Below are 19,859 nucleotides of genomic sequence, written 5' to 3'. Positions count from 1 at the left end.
TAAAATAAAAAAAAAAAACTTCTGCTGTAGAAGTTTACAATTTGAAATATACAGATTTAAAAAGCCTTTTACCTACCCAAGAAAGGATGTATTTCGGGACGAAATATAACATTCTTAGTTCCAGGAAGTAATAGAGGTACTTTCCCCATACCGCCCACTGTAAATATGAGTGAACAAAAGGCAACCTTTCTCATACAACTACAAATCACTCAAAAAGTAGCGTTGCCTTCATGCGGTGGATTGGGACGAGGACGACATGATTTGTCTCGAACTATAATTATTGTTCTGCACACGTCTTAACAAGCCGTTTCCATGCAATTTGCAATCTTACCCACCCGCTTCCTAATCCTTCCAGGGAAAACCCGTGACAAGTCTGGCATGAGCCGCAATAAAGTAACCGACTTTTGAAAAGAAGCTGAATTAAAGGAACAATCTGGAAAGATGTGGAAAGATTAAAATAAATAGCTTTTCAGGTTATTGCTTGACCTCTTTACTTTAAATTTAGTAGACTTATACGGAAATGGGATTTTTCGAGCAATTAGAAAGTATGGTTCTCGGCTGGAATAATCTTACCCTTCTGAATGGGACAGGAATGTCACTTTTCAAACTACAGTTTGTAAATACCTATGGTTTGAGGTTTTAGTAGGTACTTGTTTCTTACAGGGATCAGCTAAAATGCATGTGTCCCACATCTCCTCTTATTTTCTCCTAGTCCAGTAAAGCGAAACAGTGCTTGCAGTACTGTTGTGTCATTGATTTCACTCAGTTCTCTAGTTTTAGTACTTACAGTATAGGCTAAAGTGTAAGTGAGTTTATCTACTGCTTTTAAATAACGAAAATGGCCCCTGTATCTTCAACCCTAACGACAAATATAAAATCATGGATTGCGATGGACGAAGCTTTCACTACAGATGGAAAAATAGTAATGTGTGAAATGTGCGGTAAAAAAGTCGGGTGTTCTATGAAATCACAACTGGAGAGTCTTACCTATCCTATACCTGTCAGATATTGATATTAAATATTTTTATGATTTTACATATTTTGGCACATATTCTGCTTATTTTTCTTACATAAATATGTAGCCTACATATTTCACACCTTGATATTACATAAAAATCCGGTCCCTAATAATGAAACAAAACCTGGGTAGTGCTGGAGTGTGATTTGAAGACCTGTGATTTTGTCGCTGTGACAGGTTTGTTGCTGGTTCCGGCTGTGTTTATGGTTCCAAAGACACAGCTCCGAGAAATTGACATCTTCGACCGATATGTGACTCATAGCGATAGTGACTGATGTACGTATATGTGACAGCTCCTAGTCCAGGCAACTACAAGTCAAAGGATTAACTTGAAGGGCAACATAACTGGGATCAAATTAATTTTCGTCGCACTCAAAAGGTTAATGTCGACAACTCTTTAATACTGACGCTACAGTGCACTTCCTATATTATTCCACGAATTATTCACATAATCATTCGTAAACATTCTTGGGTGAATATATGCGCCCACACATCGCAATAACACAGCTCAGAGCACAGTATAAAGTGCTCAGAGCGTGTTTTACACTCGCCGCGCTAATTAGTATTGTCGATATAAGACATGGCTCCTGTACACCAATTTGCAGAAGAGCAATAAACATAAACATATGTCAGCTGGTGATGAGAAATATTCACAATCGCCAAGAATCATCCGAACACAAAAAGTGTGACAAAATCGCTATTCTCTGTCACAACGATTTTTCCACAGCTGTCACAGTTCGGAGTTGTGATGACAGAACGCTGGGTACCTTATGCATCATAATTACGAGCCATCAAAGATCGCCCAAGTTAAGAAAGTATTTGTATAAAATATTATTAAAGTGGAACTTTCTTTAGAGATAAGATGTATATTGACGTTTTCTTCGAACTACAAAGGCTATTCAGATACGAACATAACAGTGCAATTGTGGGATGAGAAAGACAGGAACAACAAAAGTGCTCGAGGAAAATGTGCCTTGTAGCCGACATATCTTGACAAGACTTGCCATATTCCTTTAGTGAGAGTCACTCTTGGACTCGCCGGGATTTCAGTCCTAATAATAATAATAATAATAATAATAATAATAATAATAATAATAATAATAATAATAATAATAATAATAATAACCAGGATCAAATCACATACAGAAAAATACATACCGGTATACAAAGTCTTTGGTTTTATAGCCATTATAATATCCAAACTCAATTCCATTCTCACGAATAGAATAAATAATGCTCACAATTGAAATGTTTAATGTTGTCGCGTGAAATGCATATTTAACAAGACTGTTTTGCAGGCCCGATGGTCGCCGTGGACTGCACTGGTTGGCAACCGCGCAACAGACAAGAGGAGAGCATTGGACGACAGCTTCATTGGGGTGAGTTCATAAGACCGATAGAACAGAAAATCTTTGTGACTTACAATGTTTCCTTTTAACTGGGCGAATGCTAAACCTTATAAATTCTAAGGTGTAATACAAATAAAATAAAGCAAGCAATGAGTTTGACTTTTTCAATGACTTTTAATGATTGCTGTATTAATGCGCTGAGTTTTTAAATTCATAATGTTAATTAGTGTAGGACCTAGTGCTTAGAATGAGAAATTCATACATTTTATACATAAAATTACATAGTCATTGAATATAAAAACATCTAGCGTGTATGTGTGACAAGTTTTTCGCGGATTTGTTGACATCCTTCTGCTGCTTCCCCTGGTCAGTTGACTTCTGTAGTGAGTTACAATGCATAATCATTCTTCCCATTACCATTTCTTTTTTAAAGAAACATCATTAAAACCAATTTAATGATACACTGTTTAATGTTATAAATTTTATAAATGTTTGGTGGTGAGAAAGGAATAATGTATCATTGAAAATAAGCATGATGTTGGCTTGAGGAAACTATAACATGCTACAAAATTTCATTAATCCAGTCATTAGTAATTTGTCATGATATCACGCACTTTTCATAGTGTGCGAATAATCTTTAAGTCTTAAGATTACGCCATATTTAACTATTAACACTTACGTTAGGTAAATGTATGAACTTAAAAAAAAACGGAAAGGTATTTACGAGTAAATTTGTTGGGAAAAAGAAAAAGCATTTACCAGGCCACAGTTTTTCAAAGTCTAATAGGAAGGAAGATGTGAATCGTGTAAGAGTCATCACTGAAAACTAAATCATTTGGCAGGTTATCAGCTTGATTATTTAAGATGTAGCGTCCTATACAACAAAACGATCATGCAAACAGAAAATGAATAGATCTAACTATGTATGTGGCGCAACCATAGTTTCTAAAATACAAAGTGGGTTAAAAGCCACTTTCCCCAATATTAGTTCTTGGACACATATACAGATGTCATAACTTGAACAAACGAATAGCTGGTGTCATAGGACCATTACCAGCTACCGATATCTTCAGATTCTGAACTTGAAAACAGCCCTCGTTTTGCCGATATGCAGTTGATATGGCAACAGAATGGAGTGGTGTAGGAGTGAGGAACTTCTTGAACCAGGAATTCCGTGAATAGATTGGCCGCCGTAGCACAACAGAACGGCCACCCAGACCATGCGATCTGACATCATGTGATTTTTCGTTGTGGGGTATACTGAACCGCAGGATCTGCATCAGTTACGAAAGATAATTAATCGAACAGTCATTCATTAAACTCGATGAAAGTCGTCAGTTATGTTCTGTGACCTGTAAATCAGAGCCTAAACGTTGTGAATAGTACCTATATCGACAAACAGGGCCTCCATTTTGAATAATATAGGATGTAAAGGAATGTGTAATCAAATGTAAATTTAATGTCAATAAATGTAAGGAAGTGTTTGGGGAAAGTGACTTTTTGCCCACTCTGTACATGAAAGGAAACACGTCTCAAATTTTGCCATGGTCATCCTCACGCTTCCACACGGTTTTCAGTGCTAGACAGTAACAAAACATCAGGCTAAACTAAATTAAACTGATTTTGAGGCACGTTATAGAACGCATCATTCTTAATCACGAAAGAAACAATTAGATACTCCACAATTTACAAATTTTATTTTATTTATTTTAGATAGCGAACATAAATCGGTGCCGGACAATCTGGCTGAATCAGTTAAGAAGAATGGACATCGTCGATCTAATAAATCCACAGGTGCATAGCTTTGCCATGCTGCTTATCTTTACGTGTGGGATGTGCGAGAAATAAAACAAAGAAAACAAGGGCAATAGAAAGAGAAGACAAGAAAACAAGGGGATGACAAGGAAAACAAAGGCACTACTAGGAAAACAAAAGTAAAATAAGGAGAACAAGGAGAAGACAAGGGAAATGAAACAAGGAGAACAAGGGGAATAGATGAAAAAGGAAGGGATGACAATAAGAACAAGGAGAAGACAGAGAAAACAATAGAAGAGAAGAAAAATGGGAATACAAGGATAAGAAGAGAAATACAAGGAGAACAAAGAGAGTACAAGGAGAGCACTAAAGACTACAAGGGGAAGAAGGAAAAGACAAGGAGAACAATTAAATATAAGGAGAATAAAATAAATACAAGGAAAATACTAAGAGAACAATGGGAATGCATTGAGAATAATGGGAATACAAGTAGAAACGGTTAATACGAAGCGAATAAGAGAACGACAAGGAAAAAAGATGAATGTAAGGAAAACGAGAGGAATACACTGAAAATAAGATGAATACATTGAGAACAAGAGATACAGGGGAAAGGCAAGCACATAAAGGGGAAGACAAGGATAACAAGGGGAGACAAGGGAATCAAGGATATGCAAGAGGAAACAAGGAGAATATAAGGAAAGAGAAGCTATACGGAGAAAAGAGGAATGAAAGGAGAATAGTGATGAGGGAGCTGAATTTTTAAGTGACGATGAATTCCGAAGCCCTTCATACCTAGTGAGGAGAAAGACAGTTCTAGAGCTGAGACGAAATGTTATAGCACCAACCTGCGCGAAGTTTTAAATTGCCGGCCAGCAGGGTAGAGGAGTGAGGGTTGTTTGGGTTACGATTCTCAAGCTCAGAGCGGCAGGCATATCCGTTTCATCTCTTTCTAAAAACATTCGTCTTACCTTAGTATCACCACTTTCCTACTCAAGAGTCCGAAGGTACCTAATGGAATTACACCTGCTATTCAATCTTTATATTTTTATTCTCCTTCCGAATCAGACGACTGATCTGTGCTGGAATCAGATGTCCCTAAGTTTATGGAAATGTTCTCCAAAATACTGTCCATCACGTGCTCACTTTGAATGTAATTGTTCTCTACTTTCTTCACATAATCATACACTGATATCCATTCTTGGAAGAAGCGATAACAGAGTCGGTCTCTGTTTATGCGTAGCGTAGAAATTATAGATGAGTCTTCTTATGACTTTCTCATCAAAACTGTCAACAGCTGCAACAATCTTCTCCTTCGGCTGTGATTTTTCCTGCCTCAATGTTTTTCTCTTCTTTCCTGATTCTTGCCAAGGTTCGCTTTGAAATACCAGTGGCAGCCAGTACTCTTGCACACACGCTTTTCAATGGAATTGGTATTCCATTTACAGCCTCTTCTGGCATGAATTTCCATACACTGCAAGCTATTTCATGTCCTTGACTATGAACTACTCTATGATTTCACACCTTAGACAATGCCATAATGAGGGCGCTCAGAAGGACAATGTTTTAAATATTAGCAATAGCGGTAGTAGCAGAACGATCTGAACACTCGGAATGCTAGTAACCAACTAACCCAACACCCCTCCAGTTGAGTGTGAGGGCGAGTCCAAGCAAACGAACTAAAATGCGTCCCTCGCGCTGGTGCCATAACTTCTCGTCCGGGCTCTACATCGAAAATTGCAACTTGAACAGAAATCAAGCGGGAAAAGTGTGGAATGCATGAAGAAACATTAGAAAGAATGAAAATCGAATACCAGACTAAACAGATTGAAACTGTCGAATTGATATTCTGAAGGCAATGGTAGTAACAAACAAGTAGGCCTATTAAATTAATTCTTGGAAATGGCGACGATGTTGATGATGGTAGTGATAGGTACCCCTGTTGGGTCTGTTCGGAGTGCTCGAAGTGTCGGTCAGGTGAAGCAGCCTCTGGCAGTACTCTTGATACAAAGCAGCCACAGAGAAGTGCGACGCTCCAGTGTCCATAGCCACTGCACCGTGAAATTACGAACAGATGATGCCCGGCCAGCACGCACACTTGTTCACTTTCTTCCGTCTGCAACTGGCGAAGTTGAAACCACAACTTTTCGAACAAAACTCGCTATCTAGACAGCTGAGATTTAATCCACTATCTCTGGAAGGACGAAAAAATAAATAAAAAAAAAATAATAATAATAATAATAATAATAATAATAATGATAATAATAATGATACTTGTTCTTATCCATTCTATGATTCTTCCGTGATTTACCTATCGCGGTTAGACATATTGGGATGAGCTTTTTCTTAAATTGAACGGTTTACTTCAAATTTTCACTTCTTTTCACTGTCGGTGCGTTGACATTCGTGGAAAGAACTACGAGTTCGCAAGTCACGGTTACATTTTGTTGCTGTGACAGGTTTGTCACTGGTTCCGACTGTCACTATAGTTCCAAAATCATAGCTCCGAGAAATCGCCATGTGATTCATAGCGATACGACCGATGTACGTATATAATATGACAGCTGTAGAGTTAGCTGCAAGTCAGAAGATTAACTTGAAGGACAACATAACTGGAATCTAATTAAATTTCGTCCCATACAAAAGGTTAACGTGGGCAAATCTTTGATACTCAAGCTACAATACACTCGCTATAGCCCCTATTCTTCCACGAATGATTCACCTAATTCATTCGTGAACATTCATGGGCGAATATTCGCGCCCACACATCACGATAACAGTTCAGAATGTGTTTTGTTTTTAGTACACTCGCCACACTGATCACTATTGTTGATATAATAATAATAATAATAATAATAATAATAATAATAATGATAATAATAATAATATTAATGGCTTTATTTAACCTGGCAGAGTTAAGGCCGTAAGGCCTTCTCTTACACTCAACCAGAATTAAAACTTGCTTACATAGTTGAACATAAAACTGGATCGGAATTAAGTAATTACATACTGATACAATTTAGGTACATAATGAGATCAAAAGAGGTAGTTACATAAAAATTTGCCTCATAAAATAAAAATAAACATAGTGGAATACATATTAATGTTGTTGGAATCAAATCCGAATCACATAAAAACAGAAGCCGTTAATTAAAAAAAAATGTACACAGTAAAAATATAAATAAACACATTAATATACATATTAGTATTAGATTGCAATTAAGTAGGATTTACGTAATTAAAGCAGAAACCGACAATTGAATAAAATGTAGGCCTACACAGAAAAAAATAGATTAATATTTAAAAACAACACAGTGGGATACATATTGGCGTTAAGTGATAAATAAACACGATTTACATGATTGCACAATAAAAATAAGAAAAAATAATAATAAAAATAAATACAGTGGAACACATTCCATTAAATATTTGCAACGCGTTAGGTCTGGCAACTCATCATAAGATATTTTTCTAATTTACATTTAAAGGAAATTAAAGTTCAGGCGGCAGAGAATTCCAGTGACGAGAAGTAGCAACAGTGAAAGATGAAGAATAAAGAGATGATGTGTGAAGTGGTATTTCAAGACATGGCATAAGTACAGTATATCAGTTCAACTCGCAGAAGAGCTATAAACATAAACATTATGTCGGTTGATGATGAGATACTTTCATAATCGCTAAAAGTCCCGAACATAAAAATTACACTGTGACAAAATCGCTATTATCTGTCACATCGATTTTTCCGGTGCTGTGACGGCAAAACGTCGTCACACCCACCTCTAGTTGGAATTTGGACTCATGAAGGATGGAACTTACGTCTGGCGATCGAGTCTGATGAGTGATGACCAAGAGACTACGCTGCTGGTAGACGACCAAGGCGCAGTACAGTCTTGCGAATTAGGAGATTGCATTTTGTCAAGAACTAGTTGTCTATTCCCTTTCCTGTATTGCACTCGTAGTAGGCTTTCTCCTTTAGAATTTTCCTGGTTCTTCCAATGAGACGGCATGACCTCAAATGTAGGGATGGGTAAAAATAACCGGTTATTTTCATATGGTTAACCGGTTAATTACGGGTTATTTTTGCTTGCTGGTTTAACCTGATACACCGGTTATTTTCCACAATAACCGAACGACCGGTTATTTAAAAAAAAAATGTACATCGAATCAAATGTGTGTTTTTATTATTTTGTACTCTATGTAATCAACCCTGTACACAAATTAGGGTATGATAGATAGGGTATGGGTTATACTTTACTCACTTCATCTGTCCATAGATGGTAAAATGAAATTCGACTTTGAATCAATGTCAATAATAAATGCCTATCTTTTAATCGCTTACTTTCCCTGATTGGCTTATAATGTATATCTGGAGGTATTGGAGCATTTCAAACGGTGAGAAACTTTGACTTGAGTATTTATTGGTTACATGAGAATAAAGTGCCCGTCGAAATGTACCTTAAGTGTAAAAATTATGCGATTTGTGTTGTTTGTTTAGTTTATCTATAACGCTGATGCGAGTGAAGTAATAAACTAAATGCAATTTAATATCCTTTTATTATTTTTCGGACGTCATTGATGATCTCCAGCATCTAATAACGTTCTTTTAACTATCATCTGGCTTGGTTTACAATTGATTGCAAATTGTTCTTTGATTTCTATTGCAAATAATTTCTCATTTTGTTTTCCTGACTAATTTGCTGACTTTAAAATGTTAAGAAAATAATAACCGGAAAATAACCGGTTAACAGGTTATTCTTGATCTGTAACTTCCTTCAGGATAAATTAATTTTAAAATCACCGGTTGACCGATATACTTCGCTGCAAACCTTCTGTATATGACACATGGTTTCACGGCTCCCTTCATTCATAGGAGTACAGTGTTGCCTAAACTACAGCCGGCCAGTCTCCGGCTCTGACATTTCTCTTGGAAAGAGAAGAGAGAACGAGAGAGAAAGATAGTGACCAGCATTGCCAACCTGTGGCGTTTTGAAGTTGTGGAAAGAACCTCGAAATTCCACTTGTGAATGACACTATTCTGCTAAATTTTAACCTTAAAACACTCTGGTTCGAGTTAAAGTAATGTTTTTAATTCTATTGTAATTTGCTGTTACAAGACTTGAGTTCTGATATGCGAAGATTGTTCAGTCGCAGTTTGCAATGCTGGGAGAGAGGCGGGAACTAGAGGTTAAAGTTGTCTGCTAGAACCAACAGCTATGAGCGTCTGATGTATTTAGCGCGATGTTGCCACTTCTTTTTTTATGCGAAGCACGTGGCGAACGAGTCGTTAGCTCTTTGTGTTATAGTACAGGTGAAGTAGTTGTGTTGTTTTGTGCTTGAGCGATTTACGGCGCCTGTAAACTTTGTTATTGATATAATAATATTGCCAGTGGTTCGTCAGAATTGAAAAGGAAAAAATCGGCTCTTTTAAGAGCCAAAGTCATGAATTTATATATTATGCAGATTGCGTGAATATTTTGAGAAGGAACGAGCCAATGGAGAATCTCTTCTCCCTGTTACGAAAATGGTACATAGAGTTTGTGACGCTTTGAAGGTGGGAAAGACAACCGTTAAAAGTGTGAGTATTAATAGACTCTAAGGAAAGTAGAATCTGTTTCATTTCATACACTTTCATTATAATGGTAATTAAATTCTCATAGTCTGTGTTAATAGATTGTAGGCCTATGTAAAATTTACATACGTGTTCGGATTAGTTTTTATTGGTATAATTATTTGGCTGTGTACATTAAAGAGAGATGCGATCTACGTTTGTGCAAAATGATTTACATACGCGTTCGCATTAGTTTTTTTTTTTTTTTTTTTTTTTTTTTTTTTTTTTTTTTTTTTTTTTTTTTTTTTGTGATCTACGCTAGCTGTGTACATTAACGAAGCATGTGATCTTAGTTATATGTAAAATGATTTATAGGCATGCCTACGCGTTCGAATTAGTTTTTATTCCGCGCCACAAAATCGGCCGGCGAGCGCGTGACAGTTTTCATTCTGTCTATACGTATCGGCAACACTGTCTCCCTCGGTCACGAGAAACGTCAGGGCCGGAGAACGACCGGTTGTACTGTAGTCAAGGAGTATCGCTATCAAGGAAGACAATTAGCCCCCGGAGATATTTTATTCTGAAATCCATTAACTTAGCAATCATTAAAAAATTAGTTTCTAAGTACTCTCCCCCCCCCCTAAAAAAAACTTAATTTTAGCTCAAACCATTCCGTCTGCACAATTATAAATTAGCACAAAAATTTAGGTTACAGATATATGCCCGTGTGCACCATTCTCGATTAAAATTTGACCATGGTTAAGTCGGCACTTGACCAACTTCAACGCCAATTTGAGGAGTATCAATCTCGATCAAAGTTAAACAAGTGAGTTGATGATGATCAAATTTGATCACGGGTGTGGGACCGATTATCTTGAATTGAACATGGCCAAGTCGAGAAAACCAAAATGGCGACACGATTTGACGTACTTGATGGAATTGAAGATGAAATGATGTTCTTGAACACGCAAATTACTGCGGAAATAACAGAATTGGTGTTATTGTAGAAAGAGTAAGTTTGTAGATGAATAATAAAAGTGTTTTTTTTTTAATTAGACTAATGTTTTATACCGGTATATGTTTCTGCTTTGGAAGATCGGGATTTTACTTGAGGACAAAATATTATTTAGGCCTAACTGTCCAATTTTGTTAACATAGCTAATAATAAAGTAGTTATTCTATGCCGGTAATAATATAGTAAAACTAAATGACCATTTTGTAGAATGCGAGATTATCACTTATTAGGTATAGATTTGCCGTTTGAAACTATTAGGACCTACATGACGTTTTGGACAATTAGGCTATTTACGCTTGAATTAACCCATATATGCCCAGAATAATTTTTTGTTTTCAAATTTAATAAAATTGAATTCCTGAATGCATTAGCATTTATGAACGTAGAATTTTCAGAAATTTTTGTTATCGCATTTCTAGTTCCTGAGATATGATGTGTTGCGAAAACGCATCACCGGGCACATAGGGTAGCAATTATTACTCACATTGTGTTTTTAATATGATGAATTAATAATTAAACAAGACGACATATTTTGACCTAACCTACTTTATTACCATGCACAGAATGTATTTTACATGATCTGAGACATTATTTCTGAAAATTAAATTCTTGAAAATATTTAACATTGGAAGAAACAAGATGAAAAGTTTTCATTTTATCTCATTATTTCTGAAAAAAAAAAAAAAAATCTTGGAAATATTTAACATTGAAAGCAACAACATGAAAAATTAACATTTTACATCATTAGAGACATTATTTTTGAAAAGTAAATTCTTTGCAAGCAACACCTTGAAAAGTTTATATTATTTACATCGTTAGAAACATTATTCCTGAAAATGAAATTCTTGGAAGCATTTATAATGCAAAGCAATGTCACATTTTAGACATCGTTCAGTTTGACACAACAGTCACGACAGAATTGTCATTCCAGCGACATATCAGTAATTTAGAACCTTCATCGTACTTCATATAAAAGGAACCTCTCTGTTTTCTTCATATCAGCCAGATTTGTTAGTGGACACTTCTGTCCCTGTAAGGCTCATACCTATTTCTGTGAATATATCTACAACGTTCAGTGCATTTCATTAAATGAGGAAAATGAAAATTATGCATACAGTAGGCAACACTGTGAGACAATAAATCCAGTATTGACGAGGCTATGATACTTTATTTTGGAAGACATGGACTAAAACAATTTATGCGAGGAAAGCGAATTAGGTTTGGCTACAAAGTTCACTTTCTCACATAAGTTCATCTAGAAAGGGCCTCACCTTAGACAACCTATCGCTCTTGTCAAGTTGTGTGTTGCCATTTAGATGAAGGTTTCTTATTATTTCATCAAATCTATTGCGTCTCATAGCTCTGACTAAATTGAATCATTTCTTGTGTCGCTGCTCTCTTCCCAGTATATTCGACAGCGTGGGACTTTAGTATATCCACTTACAAAAAGAATCCCAAGGAATGTTTTGAAATCATTTGGGGAAAAAATAAATTTATCCCTGCCTTTCTGCACCACATACGCAACACTTTGGTTTACAATATCAAGTACAAAATTTTCATGGAAAAATAATTGAAAAATATCAATTGGCAATAAGTTCTTTTCATGTTGGGATTCGACTCACAATTTTCAAGTTCCTCATTTACTTTTCTTTTCAGTGAACAGTAACTTGGTAAATCACCCTTTTTCCATTTTCTTACAATAGTCACTTTATCCCCTGACAGGCTCTGATATTTCACGTATTTCTGCACCTTCTAGCATCTATTCATTCTGTGCCTGATTTTATATTATTATATATATTTTTCCATATAATCCCTTCGGCCCCCAGTTGATGACAATTTAGATTATTTATGTTTCCATCGAAGTCCTCGTCAGCACTGTCTTCATCGATATCACTTCTAGCTTCCGGTGGAGATATGAAAACATCTGTAAAATCTGCCTGAATTTTTGGTTCTCTTCCATGATTGTCATTATTTCATGTTCACTCAGGCCCCTTGTATATAAAACATGAATAGAATAACTATTTCATGCGAAAAATCGAATTCCATAAGTAAATATATGTAATTATTTCACTAATCTCAGAAAGACAGTTTTGATATTCCATGTGCCCGGTGTTGCAAAAACGCAACACCAACATTCAGGCATACATTACAGAAGTAACGTTTCATGCAATGTCCAGCTACTTTTACAAGACGTGTCCTAAGAGTCTTTAGATTGTAATATATACAAGAAAAGGTATAATGAAATTATAAAAATAAACAAAAATTGCATTCATTTATGACAGTCTGCAAACATTTCAACACTTGTAATAATCACTTCTTTTCTTCTCAAGTATTGCGCCAACAATGAATCAGTTACCAAATGTTTTCAATAAACCAGGTCTACCAACATCAGTATAATAGATAATATGTGCCATAAACTTAACAAATACTAAAAACCATATTTCACACACGTTTAATAGCAAAGAAGTAAAATGTTGCGAAAACGCATCACCGGGATAATATGGGTTCAGTTTGACACAACAGTCACGACAGAATTGTCATTCCAGCGACATATCAGTAATTTAGAACCTTCATCGTACTTCATATCAAAGGAACCTCTCTGTTTTCTTCATATCAGCCAGATTTGTTAGTGGACACTTCTGTCCCTGTAAGGCTCATACCTATTTCTATGAATATATCTACAACGAAGCGATAATTGACAGAGTGCGTTCGTTCGCTGTTTTATACGCGGTAACCTAGCGCTCAGATGATTCTTCTGAAGCGAGCATACCGTCAGCTGACGGTATTGAGTTGATCGAGGGAAAATGTCGGTGCACCGCATCTGTAACTTGATCATTGTCAAGAATTAACCATGTTTCCGTGATTGCTGATAAACGGGCTAGATGATCGAGAATATTATTAGTAGAGTCCGGATGTTTAGCATTTATAACAGATAAAATAGGCAGGCAAAAGAAAAAAGACAATAAAAACGTAAAAAAAGGCACAATAATCTTTGAAAAAGGCATTACAAGTTTTAAAAAGGCCTAATACATTTTAGCAATAAATTTAAATTAAGTTATATCAACATAACTCACATATTTACTTCTTAGATGACACATGTTGACTTATAAAATACTTTTTTTTCGTGATTAACTGTCTTTTCACAAACCTTACATAACAAAACTGTTCCATCGGTTGAAAACACATGGGCACCAAATTTACTAACGTAAGCATGAAGTTTACTTTTCAATAGTTTACTGAATTTAGGTATTTTAGCTAACCGAGCTTATAACTTTTGTCATCCAACTGTTCCTCACTCAATTTTCTTTCTCCTATAATAACAAACACGTGTAGCACAAAATTGTAACAGTAAGATTTGAAAATATGAAAGCAAACAATTGAAAATGCTACGTGACAACTCCTATGAGAACGAACGTAATATTTAAAATTATAAAGCTGATTGTTGGTATCGTGAAGACATGACAATATTATATTTGTAATTGTGGATTGTCGATCATTATTCATATTACACCGATAGTATTAAAGCACGATTATTAGCAGATTAAGCACCGAAATAAATTACTTTCATTTATTATTGTTAGTCATTGTTTCAAATATTTAAATTTCATACACATTACATTACAATTAATTAGAAAATTGCAAATAAACAAGAATTATTGCTTGGAAATGACAATAAAGGCATTTAGAAATACCTTAAAAAGCCAAACTTACTTACTTACTTACCTGAGCAAGATTAAACCAGTCTCTATAATCATATCCCACCTCCCTCAAATTCATTTTAATATTATCTTCCCATCTACGTCTCAAACTAGGCAACATAAAAATCGGCCCTATCACTTTGATTTACTCCAAATCATATTTATATCTGTGCAAGTAATGATTTACTTCCACCCAGTTAAAAGGCATTTTGCCAAACATACGGCTCTAATTATTACTATAGTTACGCTGTTTGTAGCACAGTGTTCGAGCGGCAACGCAACGGAGAACTGTTATCATTCACCCTCTCTATGTCCATCTCCGACTCTCGTACGGAATAGACATATTACTACGTTGCGTCGCAGCGATCTGCTATTGGTTCTTGCTATATGGAGGAAGTTTGCATTTGAGTAAGGAACTCGCATATTTAGCTGTTTCATCAATCATGACACTCGTGCGAAGACGCGACACCGCGCATACCTTTTAGAATCTTCGTCTCTCTTACCATCTCCTGTTCTTTTTGCATTGTCAGGTTAGTCTTACATTGATCTCTCTGTTATTAAAGATAAAACATGTTATTAAAAGTTGCTATTTTTCCTATGAAAATACATTAAAAGTGAATTTGCTGAATGTGTTGGTTTCCAGATAGCTTAGCCGATATAAACAAATCTGAATTGAGACACGGTATTGCGAAATTTACTACGTATAATATTTCTATGTCTACTTTTATGCCCATATAGATTTATATTTCATTGTATTTAAAAACACGTTCAATAATACAGATTGATTAGACACTTACACTGTAGGTACAACATTGAAAACAACATCGAAAATTCACCCCACTTAAGGCATATCAATATTATTTATTATTTATTTATTTATTTATTTATTTATTTATTTATTCTGACAAAGTTAAAGCCATAAAGCCTTCTCTTCCACTCAACCGGTATAAGAACAATAGCAAATATAAAAATGGCAGAAATACAGAACAATAATAATAATAATAATAATAATAATAATAATAATAATAACAATTTTTTTTTGTCTCAGGAAGAAAAATATGTGATTCTGATAGCATTTTTTCTCCTGAATTAAAATAAGATATCGGTTTTTCCCCATCACGCATGACTTCCGAGAGACAGGTGTTTATAATTTCAAACACTTAAATATTTTCTACATTCTTAACTACACAATATTCAAACATTCTGACTCACCTAGAAAGTAAGAAATGACAATTTTCTGCTATATTTCGCCTGTGGAGCATCCCTCATGATGGTTCAACAATAATCGGCCATCATATTATGAGTCCATTTGCCTTGATACCTCTTTTCCATAGCTGAAATCTCCTGATGAAAGTGTCCCCCATGCTCATCACTCATTGCGCCAAGATTTTCCGGGAAGAAATCTAGGTGAGAGTGCAGGAAGTGTACTTTTAAGAATATGTTATTACAATCCAAATGTTTATAAGATGTTATTGTAAGGTTGCTACCAACGGGCCTCTTAAAAGAAATCTTATATAATATCCGCGGATAAAATAATGTTTATTTCCTTTTCACTACACTACAAATGGAAGGTATAAGTATTCGATGTTAATGAAGTACTTGGAAAACAAAAATAAGCATCATCGGCCCAATGAAGGAGACTCGTTTCCTTCTTTGGGCCAGGTAGTTTCCATGAATGGGCTACAGAATAGTATTGTTAAATGACAACCCACATCTAAAAAAATGTCAATACAAAACATATTAATAGGAGTAGTGTGTTGGCATGTGGAACCACAGAACGTGTATTCGAAGCCAAGCAAGACCACTAGGGTACTTAAAAAATCTTCAGACATTTCATTAACACAAGAAAACGAAATACATCATTATTAGTTTGTAATGAGGCTAAGACTTCCAGCATTTCTATCTCAAATGATTTACGATCTTACAGAAATAAAAAGAAATCACTTTAGGCCCTATTTGTTCTATAGTGTGATTAAACAGAACTAAAACATTTCAAATAACCAAAGTTAAGGGCTAATCAAACAAAACAACAATTTATTTATATACAGTCAAAACAAAACATACCAAGACAATTGAAGTATTAGACTATAAACACTATTACGTATTGTTAAGCCAGTTAAACTGTACACTTCTTCTCTCTTTGGCTGACCAAATAAAAAACTGAAAAACTTGAAAAAGAACGTGGAATGAAAAACCATGAATTCAGTTTTGTTTATAGCAGCTAAGATGAGACAAAACAAAACTTTTATAAAATATTGTCAAACTTTTGTCACGGTTTTCGTAATAGGACACTTTGGTTCCTTTTGTAACATCAGCACAATTCTCATGAACCCACTCGTTGCATGACAGACAGTGAATTATATCTTCTTTTATGTCATTGCAACAGATGCCGCAATACCACGACTCCTTGTTAGAATTACACCTCGTTGAACCATTTGAAGAAAACGAGAGTTTGGTTTTAGCTGACTTCTCAGGTGCAGAATTTTCAAGACGTCTCCTTTTAAGTGTTTGCTTTTTACCTCTTTCAGTCTCTGCTTGTACGGACTGCTCGTGATCACTGTCATTTTCTGAGCTCTATTTGCATTTCTTCCGAGAGAAATTTTGCTTGGTATAGGATAGATTTCACCCAAGGAAACTTGCAAATTTTGGTGCCAATGTTGCTGCATCAGCTGGAAGAGATTCTAAATTATCTTGACTTCCATATGCTATTGCTCCTTCTTCTGGAATCACGGTATTAGGGCTATTTGGTTCTGGAATTTCCTCATTGACAGGCTCAATTGTAGAAGCTTCCATAACGGGACCATCATCTGTTTCAAACTGCATTGCTGCCACAAAATGGCAATCTTGGAACACATCCCTGTTGACTGGTGAAACTCCTTTTTTTGCAAATTCATTCACTGCAGTCCCTACTGTTGCCGCCAGTCCATATGCTTTACCAAACAGTCGTGGAATATGAAATTGGATAACAACTTCAGGTTTGCCTACTCAAATGCTTAAAAAACGACACGTCCAGTGGCTGCAACCTATGAGTAGTGTGTCCTGGAAGTGCCAGCATAATGACTCCATTCTCTAGAGCAATATATAGAGCATCGAGATTTCTGGTGTGAGTTGAATATCCATCGAGAAAAAGCAAGACTTCTCTTTCCTTTGAAGGACGGACAGTGTCGATAAAATGCCTTAACCACCTCACAAATACATCTTTGTTAATGTATCCACTGTCAGGATTATAAGCAAAAATTGTTTCCGCTGCAGTTCCATCTTCTAACCTTTTCACAGAAAGCGAATATTTGTAGATGATCATTGGTGGAACATACTGACACGCAGCACTTGTGCAGCAAACTGGAGTAGTGGTGGAACCTCTTTCTCCACTAGCTGTCGAACCTACCGCTCATTCACCTTTGAAGGCAAGCACCTTTCTAGGTTTCTTTTACACAGTTGATAAACCTGTCTCATCCATGTTGAATACTTGCGTTGAATCGAGCTGGTTTTCATCAACAATTTTCTGGTAGGTGTCAAAAAAGTGATTTACCTTTTCTTTATTAAACTCCTTAGTTCGAGCAAAACAGGTCAACTCTGGTTGACGCAAGTTAAGTTCGGGATGTCTCCTCATTAGTTCATAAAATCATTTCTTTCCGGCGATTCTCTTTTCTTTACTGAATCTACGAGGGATTTCGTTCCTTTCTGCTATATCAAAAGCTAGCAAGCGCTGTTCCTTTGGTGTAATACCAACATAAATTCCTCAAGTTTGAGAACATGAGCAACAAGTTCATTTTCCACTTCTGCGAGATGATCAGCTATGTTGTCTATAATTCTTTTATGTTCAACAGCAAAACAATTCTAGTCCGCTAAATGTTTTTGTAATGTTACTGTAGGCACACTATATGTTCTGACAGCCTCATTGACACCCATGTCACCATTTCGTACTGCAGCTAAAGCACGACTCATATCATGTTCCTGCCATTGACCATATTTCATTTTTGACGGCATCTAGGAAAGAAAACATACATATTTATAATATATGCATATATAACTAATCATTCGTTTACATTATACAGGTATTAAATCAGCTAGCACGGCTCTTTGTTAACTAATTCGAAACAGTAGTTACGAAAGTGCGTGCGGGTACGGTTTCCATCATTAGGCCACTAGCCCATTCATAGCAACTCGGAGTGGCTCATTGAAGGCAACCAGCACTGCATCGTTTAACATGACTTTGTCTCCGTTCACAGTAACAATTTATAATGTAAATATGACTAAATAACGAGAATTCATCGTACTTTCAGACACTGTCTGTAGAAATTTATACAGGATTAATATTTGACAGAAATGCTTCCTTCATTACATTAGTAAATTATAAGAATAACGTGAAAATCTTACCTTCTTTCACTGCTACTTTGTGTCTGCGTCGAGCAACTCACAACTAATATGGCGACACTTTGGCAACACGAAGTACACTAAACAGCCACCAGAGCGTGCCTATTGTCAATACCTATGGAGAAATGGAGCCGACTCATCGAAGGAACCGGCCCATTGATAGCAATCTTACCCTATAAGATCGTTGAGAATATCACGGTAATTTTCCGCCTTTCGATTTCCCAAAAAACTGTGAGTAACTTTTTTGAATGCTTGCCTAGCTGCTTTCTCCAGTGGATTCAATAGTTTCTCAAACTTTTCATCATGTATGTATATATTTATTCACACTGCAATGGGTATGTACCCGGTGGCAGTGGTAACTAATTACACTCAATAATGACAATAATAAACTTATTAATTAAAAATACAATTAATAATAATACTAATAATTAATACTAACAATAATTTATAATAATAATAATAATAATAATAATAATAATAATAATAATAATAACAATAATAACAACAACAACAACAACAGGGAATATCCCAAATTAAATGAAACGATCACTTAAAATAACATTTGAAATAAATCTAATTTGTATCTTAAACCTAAGATCGAACTAAAACCCACGAGTATGATATGTTCATATCTGCACAAGTACCTTTCAACATTACACTCATTTCGCTGTCAACTCACTCACTGCACTGGAACTACGACACATTTCACTGATTTTGTCCTGATTTCACTAACACTTCAAAAACATTTCACTGTTCAAATACTTTGCACTGCCACTATAAACTATAAAGCTTCACTGACAGGAACACGTTTCGCTTACACTACACACTTCACTGACACAACACACTTCACTGACACAACGTAATTCGTCACTGATACAACACTTCAATAACAACATATCATTTACACCCTTTAAATACTGTGTATAATTACCATCTATTAGTAAAGTCCTTAAGCCTATTTTTAAATAAATTTTTGTTTGTTGTAAAGCCTTTAGTAAGTCTGCAGGTAAAGCATTCCAGTCCCTGATAGTACGATTGAGAAAAGAAAACTTTCCCATGTCCGTCCTCTGCCTTCTTTCCCTCAATTTATATGAGTGGTCGTTCC

General features: G+C 35.6%; 1 protein-coding gene across 1 annotated transcript in view; it reads left to right on the top strand.

Annotated features, from left to right (window-relative positions):
* Window positions 1-19,859, top strand: part of LOC138705785 (serine-rich adhesin for platelets-like) — a 462,846-nt gene that overhangs the window by 390,676 nt on the left and 52,311 nt on the right. The window contains exon 4 of the mRNA XM_069834423.1: window positions 2,317-2,397. Within this exon, the coding sequence (XP_069690524.1) occupies window positions 2,317-2,397 (81 nt within the window). The remainder of the gene's footprint in view (window positions 1-2,316; window positions 2,398-19,859) is intronic.

Source organism: Periplaneta americana, chromosome 9 (assembly GCF_040183065.1).
Source record: "Periplaneta americana isolate PAMFEO1 chromosome 9, P.americana_PAMFEO1_priV1, whole genome shotgun sequence".
Taxonomy (NCBI): Eukaryota; Metazoa; Arthropoda; class Insecta; order Blattodea; family Blattidae; genus Periplaneta; species Periplaneta americana.
Note: the sequence above shows the minus strand (reverse complement) of the source record. Positions and strands in the feature narration are given on the sequence as shown.